This window comes from Sturnus vulgaris, chromosome 3 (assembly GCF_052056855.1).
Source record: "Sturnus vulgaris isolate bStuVul1 chromosome 3, bStuVul1.hap1, whole genome shotgun sequence".
NCBI classification, from domain to species: domain Eukaryota; kingdom Metazoa; phylum Chordata; class Aves; order Passeriformes; family Sturnidae; genus Sturnus; species Sturnus vulgaris.
The window spans coordinates 12,759,938-12,787,481 of NC_142245.1; the positions used below are offsets into that span (position 1 = coordinate 12,759,938).

Genomic DNA, 27,544 nt, shown 5'->3' on the forward strand with positions numbered 1-27,544 from the left:
AAAGAATTATGTTATCTTAAATTAGATTAAAATATGAAAGTAAACATCATAGAGCAATCTAGGCACATAAATATATTTGCTTTTACACATGCATACACATATTGTGAGAGGAACAGACAAAATAATTACTTACAGAGGATAAAGTAGAATCCTGTGTTCCATGTAAACACAGCTCAGGTTCATCAGATGTTATATTTAAGTGCCATTTGCACACAAATAAATATACAGGTCAAGCTTTAAATATAAACATTCCAAGAACTTTTTGTTTTCAATTCCCAGAGATAATATTATTTTCTCTCAAAATGACTAGTGGGAACCACAGGTTTAGGAAGGAGAGATCAGATGCTACTAGAGGGAAAGGAAGAAATAGGAGAGACACTTATGGAGTGTCCACCAGCATCCAGAATGCCAACTGCAACAGTACATCACTGAGAGGAAACAGCTGTGACAGCTCAATTGTAGGGACTGCCCACAGTGTGGCACCCCTCACTTGCTCATTTGTTTTCTCCTCAATAAGGGAGCTGCTTCCTCTTGCACGTTTGCTATTAATTGTGCATTAAACTGTGTCTATGCAGGGGCAGGAGTCTGAAGGCAAGAGACAAAGCTGCTTTGAAAGGATCACCCTACCTCACAGATATGCCCTTCAAGGGACCTCTACCTGCTCGGAACTTACCATTGCATCTTCTATTTCTGCCGTCCCCAGCCTGTGTCCACTTATGTTAATGATATCGTCCATGCGCCCTGTTATCTGGTAATAGCCTTTCTGGCTCCTGTAAGCACCATCCCCTGTGAAGTAGTAACCTGCAGCAAAGACACAGGGCTGATCAGCAGCAGCAAGTGTGCCTGTTTTGGGCTCTGGTGCAGGACAGACCACGCCACAGGATGGTGATTAGGGCAGGGTGGATCAGGCACCTCACAGGCCTTTGCAAGCTCACAGCTGTGTGACCTGCCTCACACCATTTTTCACTTCCTTCTGCCATCCCTAGCCCTCCTCTGCTCTACCTGGGCTGTGCTGGCTCCTTACAAGCACCTGAAGAGCACCAAGATGGTGAAGCTCAGGTCTCTGCCAAGATGGACAAATCACTGTAGGCAATCAGCAGCAAACAGTGGCTGACACTCCTATAGTAAAACCAAGCCCAGCAACACAACCCAGTGATGCTCAACTGGATTTACAGAACTAAGAGGGGCTCTTTGACCTCTCTAGGCTTTGCATGCCTACATCTGCACAGCAGCTGTGTGCTCAGGCCTCTTGGTGCACACAGTACTAAGACAAAACCACTGCAAATGCCATTTGCCATCATATCACAGGCTACTGGTCGAGCTCAGAACTGCTGCTGGCTACACCTCAGCATGCATGGAAAACAACAGCTGTTCAGCTGAAAGGGAGCAGCTCTATTACATTTTGTACATGGGAACACGGGAACACTGCCAGTTTTTTTGAATCACTTACACTAGGATGGATGAAAAGCCATTTTCCCTCCCAGCTAATGAAGATTCAGATCCCAGATAACAGTCACTCTCTAGAATGTGAATGTGGGAGAAACACTGCTATCAGATTAGCTAAAAACTCCAGACCACCCCATGATAAGCATGGAGGGTCTAAAACATTTGATGGAAACTGAAAATTATGCAGGGTTTCCTGGAAATTCTAGTGTCACTGAGGAACATCCGATAACACAGATTCTGTTGGGTCTTCACCAAGGCCATCTCTGCATCTGAATTGTTCCAGTGGCACATCTGAGAAGCAGCAGGCAGTTACTGATGTGAAATCTCAAGCTGGTTCTTGCCAGGACCCATTATTGCCCTATTCATGGACTTTTAGTCACGTTTTCTGCCCTTACAGATCAATTAAACAGCTATCAACTAAGTATCAACAAGACATCTGACGCAAATGTAGTGAGTAATAAAGGACTATGGGATCATTCAATTTCTTGTACCAGTTATTGTCCAGCCCATTTTGTACAATTTTTGGGATTGCCTGTCTAATTCTTGCCTACTCTGTAGCTTTCAAATATCTTTCAGTTTCTTCTCCTGAGTGAAGACAGTTGTGTCCTACAAAAAATGTTTCCTTGCCACTTCTAGATACTTACCAGATAACTTGACCACATTTTAAAAAGGAAGGTTGTAACACAGGGTTAAGATTCAGTGATGCAGGAGGTATTTCCCATCCAATATGCCTTTTCCCAAGTGAGATACAAAGCTCCAGAGAAAAGGTATTTGGACTTTGAAGCTTGGGCGTTAAAGTTTTCTAGAAAATACATCCCTCTTGGCAGCTCTAAAGGTCAACACTACCTAAAACCATCAGGGAATGCTTGCAACCTGTGACACACACCCCAAGCCACCATGGTACAGAAATAGTAGAAACTATTGCTGAAAATATTCTGTGTGCTTATACTGCAGTGAAACTGCTTCCCTTGGCACTTTCCTTACCTGGGTAGGCTTTGAAATAGGCATCAATAAAGCGCTGGTGATCTCCATGGATTGTTCTTGCCATGCCAGGCCACGGCTGGGCAATGCAGAGTGCACCAGACACATCATTGCCCTCTATAACCTCTCCCTGCAGGTCCAAGCACAGGAAGGATGAATTGGTGAACAAAATAGGAATAGTGAAGAGCTTCTGCGTCATTGATCTGGCAAGAGTCACTCACTGCAGATTGCCAGTGGAGGGTCACAAGTGGAGAAAATAAATGCAAACAACTCTTCTAGACACCTCAATGCCCTGTTGGCAAATCTGTATGGACAACTGAGATATGCCCTCTCTATCTGTCTCTTGCTCTCTCTCTCTCTCTCTCCAGATACAGATACAGATATATAGATATAGATACAGATATACATGATACAGATGATATAGATGATATAGAGATAGATAGATAGATAGATAGATAGATAGATAGATAGATAGATAGATAGATAGATAGAAATTGCCCATCTATTCCATTTTTAAGGAGAAACAAGCATCCTTCTGGATCCCTGGATCCTGTTCCTTTGCTGTCCAAAAGGTGATTAAAGCAGAAAAACACACCACCTTCTCGTTTGGGCACCCAGCACAACTCCAACTCACATTCTCATCCATGAGCACAGGCACAATCCCAAAGAAAGGTCTCATAGCCATAGCTGGAATGATCTCAGCTTTCTCCTCTGAGGGCCGTGGGGCAATGCAGATGCCACCAGTTTCTGGAAGTAAAATGAAAAACAAAATATATGTAGTCCATCCACTGCTGGGTGAAAGCAAATTCCGGCTCTTCTTAGGTCAAGAAGAAAACAGTGAAGCCACCTTGCAGGAAAGAGCCACTGGAAATGACTTCTGCAGGACCAAGAAGCACAAACATCTGAAACACTGGCCTGGCATGAGAGGTGCTCAGCAGCCCCACTTCCTACCCAGAAGTGATTTTACAGGGAAAGCATGTATGGGGATTTATCTCCCTCTAGTGTTTCTACAGCTGTCTAAGGTTAGCCGGAAAAGCACTTCAGGAGTCTGAATTACTGTTATTACAGAGTATGAGATTAAGCCACCCCTTACAGGCAGGTTGAGCTTATCTTCTAGTCAAACTTGAACCTTTCAATCATCCTTTTTCATTCCTGCTGGGGTGAACATTAAATCAGACTCCAACCTTAATGAGGTCTTTTCTATTCTAAATCTAATTCAGAAACACAAGAGACAAACCAAAATAAAGGAGAATAAGGCTTTTAAAAACATAGCTCTATAAATAAAGGCATGTTCTGCCACATGCATTCTTCTACCAGCTTTGCTGAGCTTCTGAAAATTGAAACCAGGAGTTGGAATGGCTGAATTTGACCCTGGATTTGCATCCAGCTATGAAGAAGGGTCTCTGATGACCTTAAACTTTAGATCTGTAGCAAATGGTTTCACATGTGGCTTTCACATAGAAGTATTTCCCATTTCATCGATGGGAATGCATTCACTTCATGTTCCTGTTAATTTTGAAAAGGGGAGTTTGAATTGTTCCAGGAAGAAGCACCCCAGACACCCACTGATCTCTGTTTGCACAGACAAAACCTGCATTAGAACAGGTACCCTGATTAAACTGAAGGTTGCTCTTGCTAAGCCAGAGCTTATCCTAAATACAGCACTAAGAGTTGTTTCAACATGATGTTTGCCACATCCTACACATCCTGCAGCCAGCCACACACAAGGCAGTAAAGTCTCACTCCTGAGGAAGCTGCATGGTAGTAGGGGTGTCTTAAAAATTATTTGCATGGTGAAGACCTATTATAAATTGGTTTAGAAGTACCAATTTTAGCCACTGACAGATGGCATCAAGCAAAACTTCTAGTCTTTACCCTGCCCTTATGAAGCCTTTCTATTCAGAGGCAGAGCTGGCAGAGAAAAGCTGTGTTTCCACATTACCTGTGCCCACACTGTCAACACAGTACAAACCCACCCAGCCCTTGGACAAGGACAGCAGGGTCTGAGCAGGGGATGGGTGCTTTGAACCAGGCTTCCCTCTGACATGGAGAGATCCCATCTGGCAGCAGAGTAGAGCAAGTGCTCTCTGCCACCACAGACAGATTGGAGTGACTGCTTTGGGGGAATCTGTTTCAGAAGCAGCCCAGCATAAATCAATGTGAGATGATGCCAGCAACAAAAGCTTTCTGAGCGCATTCAGAGATGTCTTTCAAAACCAGATTCTGTTCATGGCTGTTCTTTTTCTTTGTGAAATCAGTGACAAAAGTGAAAATACCTAGTGTCTCTTCTGTATCATGAAGAACTACACCTAAAACTCAAATACAGCTTTGATTCTATTACTGTCAATCACAATCTTAACAGCAAGAGACATAGGAATTTTTCATCTGCACACACTACACTATTAAAATTGCTTCTCATAATTGCTCTCTCACTCATTTGCCTTATCCAAAGACTTTAAAGTGGATTCTTAAATCACCATCTGCTGATGCCTGCCAAGCTTTATTAGCTGGCAACAGGTTTCTGCTTGGGAGAGCAGAGTCCTATGGAGGACACTGCACACAGCAGCACAATTAACCAGCTCTTGTGAAACTGTATAGGAAAGGTGACACTGCAGGACCACAGACAGCATCCATCACATTGTCCCTGTGATCTCTTCCCACGGTTCTTTTACATTTAAATGGCATATATAATCTTTCCAAGATTAATTTGGCTTCCTGTTTATTAAAACATCAACTGTAGAAAAAGATTGTTTCCACTTTCTAATAAAATCAATGTCATGAATATTTATCATTATATTATGCTTCCAGGAGCTGGTAACTGTTTACCTGTAAGACTGTGCCTGGTTCAAGGTAATACCAAGTACTCTGCACTAACAGACTATCCAGTGAGTGTTTTTTTAACCTCTCACCTGACAGTTGTTTCTCCAAAATCCCAGGATCGTTTAATACAATATCTAACGCTGTACTTTTCAGGAAATAGATAACACAGCATTAACACTGCATGTACCAGTTAACAAACAAATAAAAAAATGTTAGGGCAAAACTGGATTCTTATTAATTACATCAATGTGCATGTGCAAGCATCAACTGCTTCTCCATGGTGTTTTCTTTCAGAGCAGAGAGGAAGAAAGCATATGATGAGAAAAGACCTAGTCAGTCGTCTTTCCTTCTGCTCAGCATGTAAGAACCCAAAAGATTTAAGAAATCAGTAATTGAAGTAGATAGCAGTTAACATTGCTGCTCTGAATTTTGAGATTGAATTCTGAAATGGAATTTATTTCAAATCTGAAAATTTAAAAAGAAAAAGAGCCTGCAAGTCTGGTCTGGATTAAATGGAACTTGGTTGTGTGCCAGAAGAAAATTCATCACACTGAGATAGAGAGCCTGCTAGTAGGAATGAGGACGAAATCAGGAGCAGCTTGACTGGAAAGGGAATGAATATGCTGCTCAATGGCAGTTTAAGACTATTTTTCAGCAGAGGCAGAATGCCAGCAGCTGTGTTCTTGTCTCCATGGCAAACTGGATCTCACAACTTGAGAAGGACATATTGCAAGACACTTCTAGCAACTCCTGAGCACTGGTGCCCAGAAAAGAGAGGACTGGGTGCTGAGGAAGGAGCCAGGAAGGAGCTGCAGGGCCCCACCAGGTAGCACAGCCCCACTTTGGGTACAGCATGTGGCCTCTCTCTGCTGCTGGCCAGGGAGGCCAGGAGACAGAGGCCAGCTCTGCTTCAACTGGACTGGAGACAGCCAGCAGCTTGTACACAGCAAACAAACTTCAACTGATGCACACAGCTGGGCCAAGCAAGTTGCCAATACACAAGTGCATCCTTTCTGAGGCATCAAAACTCCAAGGCCAACAAAAGTACAGAGTATCAATTCAATCATGGGAGAAGGTGCTCCCCGGCAGCCTGCTGGGTGATGGCCACTGTCCTCCAGTCACCTGATGGGCAGCCAGAAAGTCTCCACTCACTCCTTTCCAATCTGCCAGAGCAGTTGCAGTTGTCCCTTTGATTACACAACTTAGTTTTCCATCGTCCCCTGACCATTCCCAGAAAGGAAAACAAAGCACACCTAAGTATAGATTGTGGCTATGTGCTGCTTTCAGTGCCTTTGCATGATGAGACCATAACAAATTAATAAACTGAAAATTAGTTTTGCAATTCAAGCTGACTGTCGCCAGCTTTGCTGAGAAATTTAATCTCTGCCTCATATTTCTAGAAGCAATTGGCATTTTCCAGCACTCAAAATATCAAAGAACATTTAGAGGAAAGCAAAAACCCCAACACTGCTATTGCTTTTACATGTTGTAACGTTGCTGTTCTGTGCAGAAACTCTCCAGTGACTTTCAAAGGCTGATCCAAATGCCAGGAGGATTCTTTTGACAGACTTGTTGGATCAAATTGAAATGTGTAATCCTTCTCTCCCCACCAGCAGCCTGCCAGTGGTCAGGGTGCCCCAAGGCTGCCTCTTACCTGTCTGCCACCATGTGTCCACGAGGGCACAGCGCCCTTCTCCCACCACCTGGTAGAACCACTGCCAAGCTTCCTTGTTGATGGGCTCTCCCACTAGACCAAAACAAGAAAGAAAACAACCTGAGACCCAGGAGACTGCAGGCAGTTCATTGTTCCTCTTGGGGCACAACAAACTGAATACATGATCTCCAAGCACAATGCTTACAGCACTTTTGTTGGGATGCACAAAGGACTGCAATGCATTCATATAACTGAGGACTGACTTTTTCCAGAAGGACCAACAGGCAAGCAGTGAATATCACTGAAAGTAACTAAACAATTAAGTTGCTAATAAGAACCTCTAGAATAGAAAATAATGTAGGAAAATGCTGCTTGGGTCACCTATGCCAGTAAAATTCAAAATGATGCCTTTTAACATTAGGTAAATTTTTTTAGCCAAGAATGTGATCTTGCAAAACAAAAGTTCAATGGACCCAAAATGTGATTTTGTTGCTTCTTCTGCTGAGGAAATCTTTGAAAAGCCAGACACAGAGTCTGCTTTATCACCTTTTTTCTAACCACATCCCATGTGGTCAGCTGAGCTCCTCTGGCATCTTCATTTTACCAGCTAGAACCCTTTGTCTTTTTCAGATGAAGATTTCATGCCACTTACCTGAACCCAAAACCTTCAAGGAAGATCTGTCGTATTTCTTCACCCACTCTTCTCCATAATTCAGCAGCACGCGTATTGCTGTAGGTGCTCCATAAAACTGATTAATTTTCAACCTTTGCACCACTTCCCAGTAACGACCTGCAAAATCACAAACTAGCTTTTTACCCTTCCAGCACTGACATACTGCTGCAAACGCTCAGCTGGAAGGTTAACAGCCAAACATGGAGCTGTTACTACTGTGAGTACAAAGCAAAAGCAATGACAGGTTTTTTTTTTCCCCTACCCTGGATTCACAGATGCTCCTGAGTGTTACATACATATGATCCAAAGCAATGGAGTTTACCTCTCCTGAGTGGCAGGTCATGCTGGACAGGTCTCTAAACCTCTTCTGCCACATCTAGCCAAACCTTTTCCCATCACTTCCTCACCTGGGTCAGGATACACTGGAGTGCTTTCAAACAGGACAGAGGTGGCTCCATTGCAGAGTGGTCCATAAACAACATAGCTATGTCCTGTGATCCAGCCAATGTCGGCCACACAGCCAAAAACGTCGCCTTGCTGGTAGTCAAACACATACTGCAAAGATAAACATAAGGCCAGCTGATTCCCTATTGGCAGGTGCTCAAAGGAAAGATGCTGGACTGGGCATCCAGATGAGAGCAGGAAAGTGCATGGGGCAAGTGGAGCCAGATGTGAGGGATACAGCCACGAAGACCAGCCCAAGGTGGGGAAGTGAGTCAGAGGGACCAGTACCAGGGCTCCCAGGCTCCTGGGAGCAAATATACAGGAAGCACAGCTGTACCAGCTGCTGCTCAGCTGAAGCAACAAAGCTACAACCAAAGCTCAGAGCCTTGGATACCTAAGGTTGCCTGCTCACATGGTAGAGCTGACTCTGAATGGCAGGGAAACTGCAGACCACAGAGTCTCAGACCCTTCACCAATATCAACAGATTTCCATGAGAGATCTGGAGTAACTCATAGGTGCCCATAAAACATTTAATGAGAAATATTCTTAGCTGCTCAGCTTCTGCATATGAGTACATTGCTTTTCAGATGCTACCTTCTCCTTGCTTATCAAATTCAAGATAAAGATCTTAGAGAACTTGTTATCTTGTCTTGGATATGAAAAATGCTTCCCACTGTACATCTAACACCTCCACCATATGGTGAAGTGGTCCTAACTCATATGGAGTCAGGTTTATGGATCAGAACTAAAAGAAAAACCACAAGTGTGTGACAAGAGTGTCACATGTGAGTATACAAAGACCACAGAGATCACACATGTCAGCTGATCCCTCTACCTAGAAAAGACAATTCACACCTTATTTTTCCAAGTGCCTTTCCATCTCATGCACTCTGCAGGTGGAGAAAATCACCAGGGTGCAGATCTATCTTCTGGACTAAGAAAGAGATGCCTTGGGGTTTATGCTGTCACTTAGAAAAGCTGACATAACAAATGCCCTTCATGCAGAGAAGTCTGACACTCAAATATTCAAACCTTCTAAAAATTCAACCATGAAAGAAAAAAAAAGAAAGAAAACCTTCACATGAATTGTGTGATTACAAACAGGGTGATACCTCTAAAGCCAGATGGAGATCTTTCACCACAGTCCTCTCCTCATTTCACTGTTACCTTTTAATATGCAGAGCTCAGACCAGAAGCTTCAAGAAGCAGTGCCTTGACTCTTTCCATTTTCATGAGAAAGGAGGTTTAAACACTTTCCCTAGATCACCCAGAAAAGCAGAACACAGGTGCAACCACAAGAGGAGAAATAAAATTTTTGTTCTTCAGACAACAAGTACTATGCGAAGAGGCTGTTTTAAGAGTCCAGATCCTCTCTGAAATAAAAAGGTCCAGCATCCCAATGCAAAATACTACAGTAATATCCACATTGCCAGTGCCAGTAAGATACTTTCCAGAATCTCCTCAGCTGTAAATTTTGGGCAGCCAACATTGGCACATTTTAAATGCAAGAGAAACACTGCCATTTCCTTGCTTTCATAACTCTATGTTCAGGTTTGCATAGTACCATATTCCTCAGAACAAGTCCTGAAGATTAATTACAGTTCAGATGTTTTCCAGTTTGTTTACAATCAATAAGCCAACTGGGCGGCAAGCAGAGAATACAGCATTCCGAGGGAAGTCTCATTAGCACTGCTGGAAGGTAAGTGAACCTTTCCCAGAGGAGGCAGCTGAGTTACCTTGTGTGTGAGAGCAGCATACAGCAGGTATCCAGCCTGGGTGTGAATGATTCCTTTGGGTTTCCCAGTGCTGCCTGAGGTGTACAGCATGAAGAGCACGTCTTCACTGTCCATGCTCTCTGGAGTGCAGATGGAATCTGCCTTGGTCATCTCCTAAGAAAGAAAAGGTGGTAATGACAGAAAGGCTTTGGCCATATGGAGCCAACCATCACTTCCTCTGTAAGCATGGCAACAGTATCCAGAGACAAGAGACGCCATTGCTGCTGCCCCTCTCAAATGTCCAGGGATGTATCACAGCTTATATGGGCTCACCTGGTGGAAAGCTTCCTGTGGGTGCACAGCATCTAACATTTCCACCAGTACCTCTGCTGGGCAGAGAAGTCAAGAAGAACTGGCCAGAGAAAATAACATTTCAGGGTGAAAAAACGGTAAGTCATAGCTGCTTACATTTCAAGCCTTTGCAAGCTGGTTGTAGAAATCCAAAATGTGATTGCAAACACCTGACAGCAGTAGCAAGGCTGACTGGGTACAGCTTATTACTTTCTTTTTCCTCTAAAAACCACAGTGCTACAGTTAAACTGTGTGTTCATCTCCCTTCTCTGGCCCCGTCAGTGGATAACTGTTCTGTCCATTTGATCCTCAAATTCTAATTTTTCTACCCAGAAGAAAAGTGCTTTACTCTCCTGCCTCTGTCATTTTCTTCATACTACCCTTTTTGGCCAGCTGGGTGAGATCTCTCCTTATCTCTTACAGCCAGAACCACAGGAGGGAAGCATGCTAGGTCAGAGCTTCTCTCGAGCTCTGTACTGTCTTGATGAATAATGATTGCTGCAAGAGTTATTAGATGGGTCCTTGGAAGAATTTCTTGGTACTGCCTTTTTATGAGAATTCACTGTAAACACACTTTTACACACATTTACAAGTGAACATTACTATGAGTAGGTACAGTTGTTTGAAAGTGTCTGACAAAGCTTAGTAAATATGAAGAGTTCACTATATGTAACTCTTAGCCTCTGAGTTACAGCACTGCTGCTCATCTCAGGTATTTCTCATGACATTTCAGCACTGCCAATTCAGGCTGACTTTCAATTTCTGAAACAAAGATGGAATCCTCATATGCTCCATTACAGCATGAGCTTAAATTTTGCGGTATGCTATTGCACAAGAGCTGGAAAGTACAGCTGCTGTAAAGATCAGTAAGGACAGTTAACATCATTAACTGTTTAATTCTTGTTTTGTTTCAGATCCCAAAACTGACAATGGGATGAGCTCAGCTCTTGGAACACTTGGAACACACTTGGAACTCAGGCTGTTTGCAGACCAAGGAAAATAATCAGAACGTCCTTTGTGGAGTAAGGAGTAAGACAATTTCAGAGTAAAACTTGTCTTCTTTGTTTAACTTACGCTATCACTTCCTCCTATCTCATGTGACCAGCACAGAGATTCTTTAACAATTATCTTGCCAGCAGATTAGCTTTTTCCAGGCATCATTAGCATGAGCAGTTCCTGTTTACTACTGCCAGCAAACTGATAGAACTACTTCTGCATTAGGCTGTTCCACGTGTGCCAGCTAAACACATAAAAACAACTGCTGTTTTCTTCCCCAGGAAGCACAGGCTCTAAATATTCCCAAGCCATCATTGTTTTTCCACCATGGGGCAACCACCACACTGCTCATGGCTGGATGAAGCCTCTCTAAGAACTTCATTATTTCAGCACTGCCTTCCAACAGTGTCCAGTCTGAGTACACATGCAATCCATAATACAGTGTCTGAACATGGTAAAATAACGACCACCACAACGGTCTCCATGACCTCTGGGTCTCAGGAAACATTCCTTAAATCTCAGCACTGTTTGCAAGACTTCTGAAATGGAGCAGCATAACCCTGCCCCTGCTGAGATAAACTAGACATAGACTGAGCTGCTTTGACTCACAATCTTAGCAGACTGTAAGTACAGGCAGTCCCTTTGAGGATGAAGATCCAGATGCTGTAAGGAGCACAACTCAGGTCTCAAAAGCACTTATGGAGAGAAAGATTATCCTAGCCAACACTCAGACTTAAAAGGAGTTATCCAACAACATACCTCTTCAAGGGGAATATCATGGTCACCCATCTGGACTTTGTTATCTGTCCTCTGAGCCACAAACACATGTCTGATGCTTGGACAGTTCTTCACAGCTTCATCCACAGTTGCCTTCAGCTCTGTGGTTCGGCCTCCCCTGACTCCCTGGTTGTATGTGATAACTGCTTTGCATCCAGCTAAAAAAGAGAAGGAATTAGCAGATATGCCAGCCTATCTTCCAGACTAGTATGCACACCCAACTTTCATTTATTTGGAGGTGATGTATAGGACCACATGCGTGACAATACTCAGAACTGCTGACAGTCAAAACTAGTGCCATTGATGAAAACACTTTAAAACCTGAGACACACAGAGATTAAGGGTAGCTGGGACCTCCATAGGTTATCCAGTCCATCTCCCCCATCTCAAGGCAGGGTCTGCTTCAGCTAAACCACTTCTGACTATCCCTTCAATCTTCCTAAAACACTCCAATGGCATCTACTCTATCCTTTCCCCAGCAGTCCACTCCAATGCCTATCACAAATGTGAGGAAGTCTTTCCCAACATCCAGCCTAAGTGTCACTCACTGCACTTTAAATCATCCATCCCTGCCTTGCAAAGCTAACATGTAGAACTGCTTCTTCTGAGTTCCCTGTGTGAGGGATAGCTAAAACATGTACTTGCTCTTTGCAGATCAACTCCACTAAAAAGAAGAAAAGAACATGACAATTTCTGTAAGACTTATTCCCTCACACTAGCCGCAAAGAAACTGATGTGACTGCTAGGACATGAGCTACTAGCTATTTCCGTCTTCTGTTGCTATTTTTAGCATCACTTTTTACCTAATCACAATATACAAGTACTTCGGGACTGAGAACAGCTCTGCCTGCTGGTACAAGGGCTGACAGAGCAGGGGCAGGCTGCCAACACTTCCAGTACTACACATAAATCACAAGATCCCAACTGAGAATGCAGAATTAGTACTGTCGAAGAGTATCAAAGAAACACTGCAATTATACTGCAAAACAACAAATCAGGCCCTATCCCTAAGCTCTGGCTTTCCTTCTAGCTTCACTGCTGTCAAGCAATAACCCCACGCACACTGAATGTTAAGCAATTTATTAAGTATTCTAAGGCCAGAGGACACTGCATGTGTCACTCAGGCAAAGGTTCCTCACTGCACTCTGCAGGGGAGAGTGAACTGTCCTGCTAGGCGAGAATGAAACAAGAAAACTCTTTCTGCCAAGAAAACACAGGGCTAGGATAGGCCTTGGAGCACTGAAACAGAGAAGTTTGTTCCCCAGTCTGCATCTACTCACAGTCCATGATTCTCCCAGCCAAGGACTCGGCGCTGAATCCAGCGAAGACCACAGTGTGAACAGCACCAATCCTGGCACAAGCCAGCATGGCTGCCACTGACAAGGGAGACACAGACATATAGATGGCCACCCTGTCCCCTTTCTGGATTCCGTATTTCTTCAGAGTGTTGGCAAGGCGGCAAGTCAGATCCAGAAGTTCCCTGTGGCACAGAAGGAATGTTGTCATATGACTGCACAACCTGATTTACACGGAGTGAGCAAAGAAAAGATGAACTTGGGAAGAGTGAGACTTCATGCTCATCTCTGCACCTCATCTCAGCAGTACAGGGAATCTTAAAGAAGGGTGGCCTGGGGCATGCTGGTAGCCAGGCTGCTCCTGCCATTGTGGAGAGGAGAAAAAAGGGCAGAGTGGTTCTTGCTGCAGAAAGAGAGGAGAGAGAGCAGCAGGTGCTGTCCAGAGCTGCCAGGCTGTAATGTGGCCACCTCACCAGCAAGCCAGGTGCTGTAATGCTGCCTCCGGAAATCAAGGTTCATTTCAGTCACTCCTGATGCCTTTTTTACCCATGAGGCTCAGTCAGAAGCTACTGGGAATACAAGTGGGATAAGCACAAGATGAAATGGAAGTGCTCAAAGACTCAGCACACTATTTACGTCGGGCAGCAGCTGGAAGTGCTCCACAACCAGGAGCTTCTCTTTAAATTGCAAGGGTAAGCAACACATTTGCATGCACAAGGAAAGAAAGGAGAAGTCTGGAGGCACTTGTACAAAGGGCAAATTTTACAAGATTCTCATCAAAGCTGGATCACCTGCAGCCCAACAGCCTCGCAGAACACACGTACTGCTGCTGCACTTGCACAGAGAAACTCAGGAACACCAAGAACAGGAACAAAGTCTCTTTTCATGGGACTCTGCTATGACATGGTGACAATAACAAAAACATTCCTCTGAGGAATGAGAAAGCACTTTGTGGGCAAGGGCTTGCACATTCCCTGATGCCTGCACAGGGGATAACACAATTGCAGGTACACCTGGGACCAAGATGCTCTTATAGACTGAACAGCTCTGTATGCCTGCAGTGGAGGGCTTTGGGAACAAAGGATACTGTTCCAGGTGAGGAGTGGTCTCATGCCAAGGGAGGAGATGCAGCACAAGGTGCTGACAAGAGGCAGAAGAGCACTCCTTCTGGTGCCAATCATCAACTCACAGAAGCAGACTGGAAGAGTCTGCCAGGAATGACAATTGTCCTTCGGGTTCACAAACTCTGAGTACCAAAGCTCAGAGAAGCGAGACGACATCTACTCTCCAGCACATTCATCATCAACCTGCCACCTGTGAATCCTTGGGGGTTCTAAGCTATATTACCAGGGACCTCCGTAACCTTTAACAAAGAGATTAATTTTGGGGGGTTGCATTCCCTAATCAGCTATAAAGCATGAATCCTTATCTTAAGTATTCTTTTCTCCCAGAACTGGACATAGTACAAAACACATCAAATTTTCAACTGGTGCCTAAGCTGCAAATAAAATGAAAAGTTGTTTCCGGTTCATCAAAAATTATTTTGTTCCTTTTTTTAGACCCTTGCAAGTCGGAAATAAAAGCTGAAGTACTCTGCTTTAGAAAGCATTGGGATCTTATCAATGCATCTGCTTGGAATCTTATCAAAACTATGGGCTGAGAATAAGTAATTTTTGGAGTGTCCACTTCTTAACTTGTTTTAAACCAAGAGAGAAGACAAGGAAAAAAAAGCCTCAAATCCAAGGCACAGCAATTCATATTATTTATTCTAAGACTATTCCTGTAGCATCAAGTAAATAGTCCACTTCTGAACTCGAAGAGGGGGCCAGACATGTTCAGTGCCTGCTCTCTGGCAGGGATGGAGTAGCTGTACCCTAGACTGAATTCTCCCTAATCCCTTATAGTGGAAGATCAGCCTAAACTCTAAACCACAACACTGAACACTTCTTCCCAAGCCCCTCATTACCATGGAAGTGCACAGTCAGTTAGATTTACTATTTTGCTTTTACTGAGTTCATGAACTGAGCAACTGTGTGCAATAATGAATTCCCATCCAACCACCGGTCTGGTGCCTTGTCCTAAAAGGCCACATTTTCTGGTCTGGAATTTATCTGATGCTGCATTAAATGAAAATTTCAATGTGGATAAATAACAAAGAGGCAAAACAAAAGCTGCTCAACTGCGCAGCACATGAAGGGAAACAAGCTGTCAGAAAGTAAAAGGAAAACTACTTATCTGCAATGGAAAATACTCAAGTGCTTTCTGAGCTGCAGAATCTTTCTCCTATACAGAAATGCCAGAGTATCTCTGGCTAAGATGTGTTTTCTGAGCAACTCCACAATTCCTCTTGTTCCTTTTGTTCATTCAGGGCTTGGGGACCACAATGGCCGAAGCTCTCATATTAACCCAAATTTGCTTAACATTTGCTTAATGAGCATGTTTAAGTAAGGTGACAGACAACATGAATCAGTCTTTAGCCATGGATCTATTTGACTCTTCTTTGTATGCTGAAATGCTCGGATAGAAAGGCTTTGGAGGTCCCTCGGAGCTGCAGCACATAGGGGAATAGACACAAAGGCAAAGAAAAGGTGAAGCCAAGAACTCCAAGAAGGAAATCCACGAATCCCTGAGGATCTAGTATGTCTTGTGGCTCCTGTGGCAGCAAGCCAGGCTTGCTCTCCAGTTCAAGAAAGGGAGCTAACAGAAATAGTGTGTCAGGAATCCTTCCTTTGACTCCCTCATTCCTTCAAATACATTTTGTTATCTAACAGGCAGGCAGCTGGTACATGCCAGCATGTTACACACTGCCAGTCCTCAACCCAGACACATCCTGGGGAGGAATGAGCACTGTGCAGAGTCACTGCACCTAAATAAACTGAGCAGGAGGAAAACACAGCCATCACCACCCTCCCCATCTGCTACTACTGCCAAGCTTGGCATTGTAGCTCCTCCATCACACAAGGTCAGAAGAGCCAAGAATAACTGAAACCCTCAAATCCGCAGTTCCTCACCCCTGATACGGAGGCAATGGCATGGAATGCTGGCCAGGAGGTGTGTTGGTAGCATGGCACATCCACCAGCTGCCAGTGTAGCCACTCAGAGCAGGGCACTGCACTCGGCAGAGGGAGGCAGGAATAACCACTAGGGAGGAACAAAGCCATGGGGCACACAGAGGGTCCTGGAGCACTCAGCTCCCTCTGTGCAAGAGCTGGAGGATCTCAGCAGAGCCACTGCAGGATAAAGAAATGTGCTGCAAACAAAAGGAAGTTCCCAGCCCCTCCTGACAGAGACAGACGAGAAACTGCAGAATCAGTTCATGGCACCACAGAGTGAGGATCCTCTGCAAAAGTAAACTGTAAGAGCAAATAAGAGAAGAAATTGGACAGCAGCCCACTGCTCCAGTGGGTAAGAGCATTTCTTCAGAGCAGAGCAGAGAAATGGGGAAGCAGCAACCAGTTAGACCCAGAAGGGGAGACCATTTGCAAAAAAGAAAGAGCAATAGATCCAGTCTGTGAATTTAGAACAAAGCAAGCCAGGAAGATAGCAGAGGCGTTAATGAACACAGACAAAGGACCAGTAAGAGACATGTGGACCTGCTGCTGGACAAATCTGGGTATCAGTGATAACCAATAGGACCTATTTCTTTCTGTATGACTTAGAATTTGAGTAAGAAGATTGGACTGTTTAGGGCTAAAACTAATAATTAACTCTTATGTCTCTCTATATAAGGTGCGTTTCCATTTTGCCCATAGATAAGGCTTTGAGCCTGTTACCTTCCAGACTCATCACTTGCTATGCAGGCATCTCTTCAGATACCACAGCATCATTTCTAAGCACAAGACCTACAAGGCTGGCCCTTCAACAGAGCCAGCAGATCATTGTTCAGGCCAGTCCTTCAGTTGAATCTAACAGAAAGCACTCCTCTCCCTGTCCTTACATCTCTGTTCAGGAACTGACAGACCATGTTTCTCTCAGATCCCTCCCCAGATACAGTTGTGTCTGTGTTTCCAGAGCCCATTGCTCAGCACAGTGTCTGGAACAACTTCTGTAAAACCCATCAACACCACGTGGCACTTCTCTGACGCATTTCAAGGATGTTTTGCAGAAGCAGCCTTCCCATAAGTCTAATGTTACCTTTTGCCACAGCAAGACAGCATAGAGCTTTCTAAACAAAGGAAGCCAGCTCCTTTTACATCAAAAAAAATTGCATCAAGACCTTCTTTGGGAAGCAGCCCTTTGCAAAATTATTCTAAACCTTTTCTTAATACATTCAACAGGCTTTGACAGTACCTGGTTTAGAGCCTTAGCCCAAGCCATGTTCTCTGCTGTTGTGGCACAAAAGATGGGTCGAGTATTTTTTGCAGCAAACAGTTTATTTCTCAAACCATAGTTTGAACTAGGCTGAAACTGTTTGAAAATTCAGGTCAGGTATCCAAACTGGGCATTAGAGCACAACTGCCCAGCCTTCCTGCAGACATCCTGAACCTAAGGCAAGGGAAACCTTTTGTAACCTTTTTCAGGTGAGAAAGTGAAAAATCCATGAGCAGTCTTGGATGGGGAAAGCTGAAAGCCTGGGCAAGATTTATTTGCAACCTCAACTTACAAAGACAGCTTCTTTGGAAAGAAGGAAAAGTTTTGCTGCCAATGATAAGTACCATCATGGCTTCCAGCTACAGTCTTCACTATAGCTGACCTCTAATACAATTTCATCTATTTTAGCTCAGGCTGAGGAATCCATTGGCTTTTTAAAGGCATGCCTGTGATGCTGCTCATGAAGATGTCCAACCACTTCTCTCCCACCTACCTAGGACCCTAATTTCTGGTCCTTTAGCTTTTCTCTCTCCCTACTATGTACTTTGCATTTTGAACTTTCCCTCTGGCAGCTACATTTTCTGCACCAAAGTGATCACCCTTATTATGAGACCTCCAACCCTTTTGAAAAACAGGTTAGCTATTGCATTCTGCTGCCCACTTCCCATAGCTGCCACTGACAACAGCCATGGGATTTTGCAGATCCACTGGGTCACAGGTGGATAAACTGTAGAGACGACGGTAAGCCAAGGAACACCAAAGAAAATAACTCCATTTCAGACAAGGGGAAGGCTGGCATAACTTTAGCTTCTGTCTTCATCACTTCCTGTCATTGAACGTACAGAGGCTGCAACCCAACAGCTCCGGCCACCAACTCCAACTGCTTTTATAAGGCACAGTCCCTTTAAAAACTCAGGTTCAGAAATGCCTGGGGAATTCCTCTACAAGGTTTCAAAGGCCCTGAGCCCTGACAATATCCACAGAGCAGGACAAAACACTTCTAGTCCGGTTGGACCTTTCTGACAACAAATTCAGCTGTCAGCTCATAGCACCGCAGTGCTGCTGTAAGCCACTGCCCTACCAATGAGTTTTTGGTGGCTAAGCCTCTGGAGAGCCAGAGAGCCTCTTGATAACTGATTTGCACGACCTGTCCCTACTTTGCTGACTGCAGCCACCAAAGCCCAAGACGGTTGTATTCCCTGTTGTTACAAAGCAGTAAAAAAACAAGTCTCTTACCTCCCCATTCAAAACCAGAGCTAATTTGAAACTCAGCTGAATTTCTACTTGATAGAAATGAAACCCACAGGGAGGAAAAGGCAAGAATGGCCAGTGAACTTTTTTTCCTGATAGGCTGAGTTGCATCACCTAGAGAGACAGAACAAATCTCAGCAGTGAAAAATATCATCACAACTGAGCTTGTAAGGGCAGCCATCATCTCTTGGTGCAAAAACAAAACGTTTTATCTATGGCTTTGGGTATCTTTGCCCACCAGCAGATGTTTGGATTCTTCCCCTCCCACACAGCACTTAAACTCTGCTGCACAAATACAACCCATCTTGCTGAAAAGTGTGCAAAGGGATGTGGGCTGACTGATGGCACAGCTCACCAGCTCTCTGCCCACAGCGGAGGCAAATTGAGGCTTTTATTTCTGCCAAGGATGAGCTAGCTGGGACAGCACTTTCCAGTGCAACTGTGTTTCTGCCAGTGCATGGAAGACATCCCACTGATGAAAATTTTTCCCCTCCTCAGGGAGGAGAAAGCCTGTTCCAGCCCTTTTCCTGCACAGCCACCTTCTTCTTTTGCAGGCTGCAAGGGAAACAAGGCCAGCACTCAGCTGTTTTCTTCTCCCTGACAAGTCCCCAGAGGAGAAGGCAGAGGACCAGGACAGCAGCTGCATCTTTCCTTGTGTCACTCAGGACTTATCTCTGAGGAGAAGCAGCTCACAGCAGCAAGCTTTGCAAAGTAGATAATGCAAAAAACTGGTGCCTTACAGTATGTTGCAATAAGCCCTGGACAGCTCTCCCCCAGCTGAATCCATGACCTTACTCAAAGCTGGTCCATAAAGCAGCGCCCAAATTAAAGTCTTTGGCTTCCTAGAGTGCTAAGTCCTTACTCCAAGGCAGCTATGACATTAACTGGGAATTCAGATCCTAAGGAAAGGGGCATCTCTCTTCTGCCAAGACACATCCAGCATCCCTCTCATTCCCTCTTTACGCTGAGGCTGATGTGTTACAGAAGGCTCACCAAGGACTACTCAACCAGCATCCCAGCTCCTGGGCCACTTCCTTCTCTGATATGCTTTCCCTTACAAAATTTCTAGCTCAAATAAGGCACTGTTGCAAAAGGTTTTCAGCTAAGCTCTGTGTCAAAGGGAAGTCACTGCCAACACACCGTGGAAAAAGTTTTGTGTCCCATTTAAAACCTGTAAAAACGCAGCCCAAAGACCACAGAAAAGGCAAAATACTCACAGAGTACTGCTGTCTTCAACAAAGCTATTCCTGCCTTAATGAGATAAGCAGAGAACCAAGTGAACTGTTTTAGCATGTGGTAGGACCAAAGTCTCTTGAGAAACTCAAACACAGTCACATCTCACCCAGAGTATCAGGCAGAAACAAACATGGCTCTCAAATACAGGTAGAAGTTTGAAAATAGAGATTGCCAATAAGTCTTTCACTTGAATGTTCTCCCTTCTGGTACCAGTTACTGTACCTCTGTAAGGCTCCACAAAGAAGGGTTCAGTTTTCAGATATGGGTTACTTGGCTTCATGTCATAGCAATCACAATTCCACAGGTTGAAAATACACTTTCTTCCAAATGCATTTTGGCATGGCCAGGGAAAAAAAACAGTTCTGTTGCTGTTGCCTTATCTCCAGAGATCGTAGATAAGATGTTTGAGTGTCTGCAGCAGCTCAGTACATTTCAAATGGCAGCCTAAGGGAGAGGTTAGAGCTGCCTTGAATGAGGCTAAGCCATCTGTTGGGCTGCTTCTCTTACCAGGTTGATCTGAGCACAATTGTCACCTCTTTCCTACCCCTAGACATCACGCCTGAGGCATAAAGAGAGGTAAAAGTGCACAAACCTGGGAGAAAAACATACCATACATAAACTCTGGGAGAAATCTTTGGTTCCATCTCCATGTTTACCAACAGAATGGCAAAATGCAAAAGCACTTAGTCAAGCTACCCAGTTCATTATAACATATTTATATCATAACAGGCCTAAACATCCTGCCAAATAACCAAGATTAATACCCATGCACTCCTTTCACAGATTTAGATCAGATAGTGTTTATTTCTGTTGCATGGAGCACTAACCTCTCAAAGTTATTTTTACACCCACTCCTCCCTGCTGACCGCTTTCCTCACTCCAATGAATAATGTTTCCAGGAGCTTTAATAAACTTTGGAGATGAATCAGACCATCAGAACCCATTCAGACCCAAGGAGCTCTGGGAATCCCAACAAGTTCCAGAAAACATTCTGTAAAGGTCTGATGCTAGGACATTCTTCATCTCCTCTGGTTTCTGATCTAGTCGAACAAACATCTGGCTCCCTGAGATTTAGCAGCTCAAACATTTGGCTTCCTAAAACATGCACTGAGGAACGTACAAGTCTGGGAAACATTTAAATCTCACTAGAGACAGAGATGATGCAAAAGGCAAGACTGTCTCCTAAATGAGGGCACATAGCAAGGAGAAGAGAAATAGGCTTAAACCCACCATATTCTAACAAACCCTGCAATTTATAGCATCAGATGCAACTCAGTGTCACTCAGAGCAGCCTGAAGGTTGGTCTAAACTGCACTGAAGATGGGAAAGAGAAACATGGGGAGCTTAAAATTCCCTCCAGGCAGGGCTCAGTATCAAGCTGTTGACTATGAACACAAGATGTTTGCACCAAGACATTTGTTCCTCTCCTGAAATCAGAAGCAACTCACAGACATTTTCCCATGCATATCTCCAGCACACAAAAAGGAAATTGTCGGGTGAAAAAATCCCATTTCCTGTTCCGTCACGCTACCAGGCATAGTGAGAAGGTGCCATACCTGTATGTGACATGCACTGCAGTGCCAGGTTCATCTCTCTCCCAAATCAAAGCCACTCTGTTCGGAGACTTTTCGACATGCTGATCCAAGCAATTTACTGTAAAAAAACACAAAAGTTTAAACAAACCCTGATCATACAAAAGGTGCTTTGTAAACCTAGCTTGGTCAAGTGCAACAAGGGCAAGGGCAAGATGAAACACCAGTTTTTAGGTAGCTAGGCACACACTAATGTGTAAGAGAGGAACTCAGAGCATTTGCAGCTCTAATAAAGCTATACAACAAATTCTACACTTAATTGGCACAGTGGCCTTAAAGATGGATGGATGGATACCATGGGCCATGGCCAATTCAGCTCAGCTTAGCTCCACTGGTTAAACTTAAGCCAGCCCAAATCCTTCCCCTACTCCCAGCAGCACAAAGACCAGACACACTTTTGATGTTTTTGCTCCCCAGAGCAGCACTCGAGAACTCAGACAGTGTTCCCCAGCTGGCATATTTAGCACTGCACCATTTGAATTTTCTAATTAAAGCTCATCTGAAACATTTTTATTTCAGGGTATAACAAAGAGATGCATCTCAGCTAACTGAAAATATCTAAAACTGTAGGATCTATAGCAAACTCAAAGTTCAGACATCTACATATCATCAGACCCATGGGAAAGATTAACGTGTCTCAGGCTGTGTATTCCACCTCCTAAAATTTAAAGGTATAAAATTCCCTTTTAAAGGTGCATCTCTCCCCCTCAGCAACTTGAAGTGGAGGACTTAGGGAGAGCACTCAACCTGAAGAAATGTATAGAATCTACAAAAGAAACCTGCCTGGATGTCCAGTAGTAACTTGCCTGATAGTTAGGGAACATCCTTGTTAGTATTAATTCCAAGATTATGTGACACTTACTAGATTGTAATCTTTCAAAGTCAGTTACTTTATTTCAACAGGCAACTAGTTAGGGATACTGCTGTATAACTCAGAGAAAACCTTTTTTAAAATTGCTGGATTTCAGATCTTGTTTCCTGGAAATATTAATACTGATGGAAAAGGATTTCATTTTTCCAGATAAATTTTTTAAAAAGCTGTGTGCTGCAGTAGCTTTGGCTGTTCTGTGATGACACCATCACACGTGTTGGGAATGGGCTCCTAAAGGTGGACAGAGAAAGAAATGCCTCAGAATTTAATATACTTTATTACAAGACCAAGTGTTAGTCTCAAAAATTTGAATAACTGTTCTTCAGCTGTTTAAAGTCTTTTTTTTTAATGCAAAACCCTGCAGCAGTACTATACTAATAGAAGAGACAAAGCCATTTCTTAAGCCATCCTAATATGATACAAGAGGACAAAAGCTCTAGTGGGGACTGCTTCAAGCAGTTATATACAGGTTTCCTCTACCTGTGTTCATTGTTGTGGCTTGGTCCACAACAAGTAACAACTCCCACCTCCAAGCTCCTCACAGCTACAGCCTCACATAATGTGCTACACTACAGTGGATCACATAAAGTGGCACTTATAGCCCAAGAAACTTGTCTTACTTCTGAGCAGCCACACAAGCCTTTCAGAAGGAATTCTTGCTGCAGAAAGCCCTAGCTGTGCCAAGTGGGAGCTTTAGCTCTGTGCTCAGTAAGGACAGGCAGGTGAACCAGAGCCAAATGCTATTATTTCCTTCCTGATCTTAGGCTTACAAGAGTCTTTTGCTCATTTTACAAAATAGAATTTAGTGACCTTCCCCTTACTACTACACCTTAGTGGTTTCTCCATACATTTTCTTGCTTCCTTGACTGCTCAGAAACAATTCATCTCAGTAAGACAAGCTCCCAAGAATGTGTCTTGGTGGGAAATGCAGTAGTTTGACAGGTTATTCTCCTGGCCAGGAGTCACAGTGCGAGAAATCCAGAAGCTCTGAAGTTGACAGGTCCCTAAAATCCTTCCGCAAGGGCCCCCAAGCAAAGAACATCAGATGACTCAGTTGCTCATGGTTCAGCTGTGCTGGGAGAGGTGCACACAGGATGGTCAGGATCAAGGACCTGAACTGTTGCCATGTTTCTGCAGCCAGTGCTCAAATCAAGAGGTGAAAGGACAAAATCAGAGTCTCTAAACAGCAAAACAGCAACTTGGCTGTGGCAAAGTACTGCCTTCATCACACTTGAAAAGAAAACCCGCAACAGCAAACCTGTTTAATTCTGTGCATCTGTTTCAAAGGCCAATGATTTCCATTCACATATGCAAAGAAAACTAAGTGGCATTTTCTGTCTGCTGAGGAACCAGACCCAAGGACAAGCAGTATCTGGATATCAAAAATCAGACACAGAATACAGAAGAAAGTGTTGATCCCACTCTACAGAGGAAAGAAATAGATCCCTGATAGGCTATGCTCAGACAAGAACTTCCTTTCAACAGTAATTAATGAAAACAAAACTCTGGCTAAAATCCTCTGATTGCTGGGTGCTGGACACAGAGCCGCACAGACATTTCCATAAGCCTGGGATCCAGTGCTGGGCAGAGCAATCATCCCCTGAGAGAAGACATTCTCTTATGTTCTCTGGAAAACCTGAGGAGGGTTTCGTTTGTCTGTCAAAAAAAAAGTGGCCAGAAATGTTACAGTTACTGCACTACTGAACCGGTGCCCTCCCCGAGGAACGGGAAATGAAGATCAGAAATGTTCATCCCTGTTAAAGGACATCACCACTAAGTGGTACTCTGGATGGGGCTGGAGCTCACTCCCACTGGATGAAGCACGGCCGCAGCACAGAAGAGCCTTCAAGGAAGACAGGGCAGGGACAAAACTCAAAGGCAGTCAGGGTAGCCACGACACTACTCTTGTTTCATGCTGAGTGGTGAAATTTGAGGAAAATACCAAGATCCTCGTTGAAAAGAAAAAAATCCCTGCAGCTTCTGCCATAAAAGACCGCAGATCATTCCTGAGCGACCACGGAACCGGGCAGCACCCGGTGCCCGCAGCCAGCAGATCCCAAGACGGGCGTCCCAGTGCCGGGGCTCCGGCCGACCTCCGCAGGTCGAAGGGCGGCCGCCAGCGCGGCAGCGCCCGGGCAAGAGGCTTAGCCAGGTTTATCCTGGCTTCGGATTTTCTCCCCTCTTCCAGCATTTCGCAATTCCCGGCTTGTCTCCTCCCAGCGCCGCCCGACTGAAATCCGCGTTTTCACCCCCAAAGACGGGGGATGGCGAAACTTCACCCCGCGAGTCGCCTCCCGCCCAGCCCGGGGCAGCAGCGGGCGGGACGCCTTACCCGAGACGTTGAGGCGGCCTCCGAGGAACCAGCGGGCGGAACCAGCGGGCGTGCAGGGTTGCCAGGCCGTATGGAAGGGACTGTCCCAGCGCAGCCACCCCCGCGCCACGTCCGCCCAGAACCCGGCGGGGTCGCGGACCGCCCGGTCCCTCCAGGCCCGGTACTCGCCGGGAGGCAGCTCCCCGCGGGCTCCCGCCTGGCTGCAGCAGCTCCGGGCCGGCACCGGGGCCCGGGCCAGGGGGAGCGGGAGGCTTGGGGCGCGCAGAGCCCGCGCTCGGGCGACCGCCAGCGCCATGAGGACATAACCCAGCCCTCCTGGCCCCGCCGCGCCCGCCCGGACTGGGAGATCGACAAGGAGCAGAGAGAGAGAGAGAGAGACCGCCTGCGGGGAGTGGCTGCCCCGTCGGGGCGGCTCCGGGAGCGCCGCACCCCTCACACACAGCAGCTCCGGGAGCACCCTGCGCCCAAGGACGGTCTGCCCCAGGGAGCAGCCCGCACCCCCAGGCTTCCTGCGCCCAGGGACACCCTGCACCCCCGGGAACACCCTGCACCAGGGACACCCTGCCCCCCCTGGAAGCACCCCGAGAGATACGCCTGCACCTGGAGAGAGAGACCCAGCACTTTCCTCTGTGGGGATATCACCTGCAGGGATGTGCAGGCAGGAATGCACCCCTGTTCACATCCTCACCGCCACAACAGGGGTGTCCAGACACCGCCAGACACTTTAACATAAAAAGCAACTCTCGGCACACATGCACGCTGTCGTATCTACAGCTGCTGTCCATCACCACGACCCCGGACGCTGAGCACGAAGTGAGCACGGCCAATGGCACAGTCCTGATGCACAGGCAGAACTTGTGCTCCTGGGTAGGTAGCAAACACAGTGTACCCTCGTACACCACCATATACATTGCTGTCATAACACTGTCCCCTCTGCTCAAAATGGGGTGTCTCTAAGCGAGGTACACATTTAGTTTTTTGCTTCGCAGCCCTGCGAGCACCATCGTTACCATAACGTGGTTTTGGTATCGCAACACTTTCTGCTCCATAGTAATTTAGGGATCAGATTTCACCCCGACTTAATGGTGCAAACCCTCAGCAATGAGAAGCAAGGTTTTCCAGCAGGTAACACAGAGTTTATTCCTTGTCCATAGCAGAGACACGCTCTTTTCTGGCATGAAAAAACTAATTTTTAGACAGCTTGGTCCAGCCTCCCAGCATGGAGTCTAAAAGCTTAGAGTAGCATGGTCTGGGCATCTTTAAGGGGTACCAAACTACCTGAGCACCAACTCTATTCACCCCCAGGGTTTGGGTAGGCAAAGCACATTTAATGTTCAAGATTAAAAACTTGAAATAACTCTATATGCTATGAAGCTTCTCCTGACAGTAGTAGAAACAAATGGTGCTTTTTCTGTTCTAAAGGTATCACCAAGCACTTTTTTGTGCGTGATTTTTATGTGCGATTTACTAACACTGCTGAACTTTTCTACTGTGTTTTATAGGTAACAAGCAAGAATAAATACAATTTTAATTTCCTTGTAAAGTTGGCATTAGCACATGGCTGCTGTAGTTCGATATTGCTTCTTTGTGTTTTGACTGTCACTTTCCGTTTGCCCAAGCCCTAAATTCCAAGCACGAGCACGTGCGCCAGCTGGTGCCAGACAAGGGCGCAGGGAGCATTTCAGCTTTCACTTGGTTTGCCCAAGGATTGCTCAAAAGTTTTCTATCAAAGATGACTTATATGCAAGTCCTACCACTTTCAGGATTTCAGAGGAATGCCTTTCATGAAACAAGCAAACGAGTTGTCAAAAAAAGAAAGCATTAATTTATATTATTTGGCCTTAAAGCTTACCTGCTTCATTTGCAGACGTTGAAATCTGGGAACCCTTCTCTGATTTTCTTCCACCAAGGCTGATTTTCCTTTTCTACCAGCAAGTTTTGTTTTGCTCATGATTCACCAGAATGTCCCCCACTCTCAAATTTTGGCTGCCTTTTTCCTTAGAAAAACCATGGCCAGCAGCAACACAACCCAAATCCAGGCCTGATCACCCCATTCAGATGGGTTGCTGAACCCAAGCACAAGCCCAAATCTCCTTTCTTGCTTCAAAAAGAGATGAGGAGAGGGGAAAAGAGTCCCTGAGATTTTGCAATGTCTACTTGTTCTACCTATAACTTTCTGAACAAGTGAGTGAAAGCTGGCATCAAGCTGTTGACTTTTTGAGAACTAAGGGGTGTTACAGCAATTTTCATTTTTAAGTATTTTGAGCATGCCAGGAAAGGCTGGTGCTGGATAAAAGACAGGTCACAGAATTGCTTCCTGCATTAACTGTGTCTCTCTCCATTCTTAGGGCCCTCTGGCATTATTGAGTCCCAACAGGAACACTGGCATTCTCAGTTCTGGAGAAGCCTGGTGACAGTGATCTGGAAATGCCACCTCTGTGTGGCAGCTTCCAATGGCTTGTGGCTGCCGGGGCAGAAGTCATTCTCTGCTACAGCCAAGCTTCCTGGCTGTCCTGGGGTACAATGCAAAAATGTGTATTCTATCACCATCTGTTGAAATGTGGGAGGGGTGGTGATCCTTATCTCTGTGGGAGATATCCCCTGCTGATGTGCCATCTGATAAAATCAGGGGGGATGATCATCGTTATTTTTTCACAACCCATCCTTCCTCCAGAAGATATATTCTGTTAATGGGCCATTGAGTCCTATTGTGTGACTGATAAGATTACATCATCCCATTGGGAGATGCCCCGGCCAGGGGCAGGAGCCAAGCCTTTCCTACCTAGATAAAAAACTGG

General features: G+C 45.1%; 1 protein-coding gene across 1 annotated transcript in view; it reads right to left on the bottom strand.

Annotated features, from left to right (window-relative positions):
- LOC106862736 (acyl-CoA synthetase short chain family member 1) overlaps window positions 1–25,098 on the bottom strand; it is a 39,392-nt gene extending 14,294 nt beyond the window's left edge. Inside the window, exons 1-11 of the mRNA XM_088160996.1 lie at window positions 24,747–25,098; window positions 21,508–21,604; window positions 13,139–13,338; window positions 11,841–12,016; window positions 9,756–9,908; window positions 7,982–8,129; window positions 7,554–7,691; window positions 6,902–6,994; window positions 3,062–3,174; window positions 2,431–2,557; window positions 674–801 (exon numbers count right to left, since the gene is read on the bottom strand). Coding sequence (XP_088017122.1) covers window positions 674–801; window positions 2,431–2,557; window positions 3,062–3,174; window positions 6,902–6,994; window positions 7,554–7,691; window positions 7,982–8,129; window positions 9,756–9,908; window positions 11,841–12,016; window positions 13,139–13,338; window positions 21,508–21,604; window positions 24,747–25,041 — 1,668 coding nt within the window. The 5' untranslated portion in view covers window positions 25,042–25,098. The remainder of the gene's footprint in view (window positions 1–673; window positions 802–2,430; window positions 2,558–3,061; window positions 3,175–6,901; window positions 6,995–7,553; window positions 7,692–7,981; window positions 8,130–9,755; window positions 9,909–11,840; window positions 12,017–13,138; window positions 13,339–21,507; window positions 21,605–24,746) is intronic.
- Window positions 25,099–27,544: the final 2,446 nt, after the last annotated feature.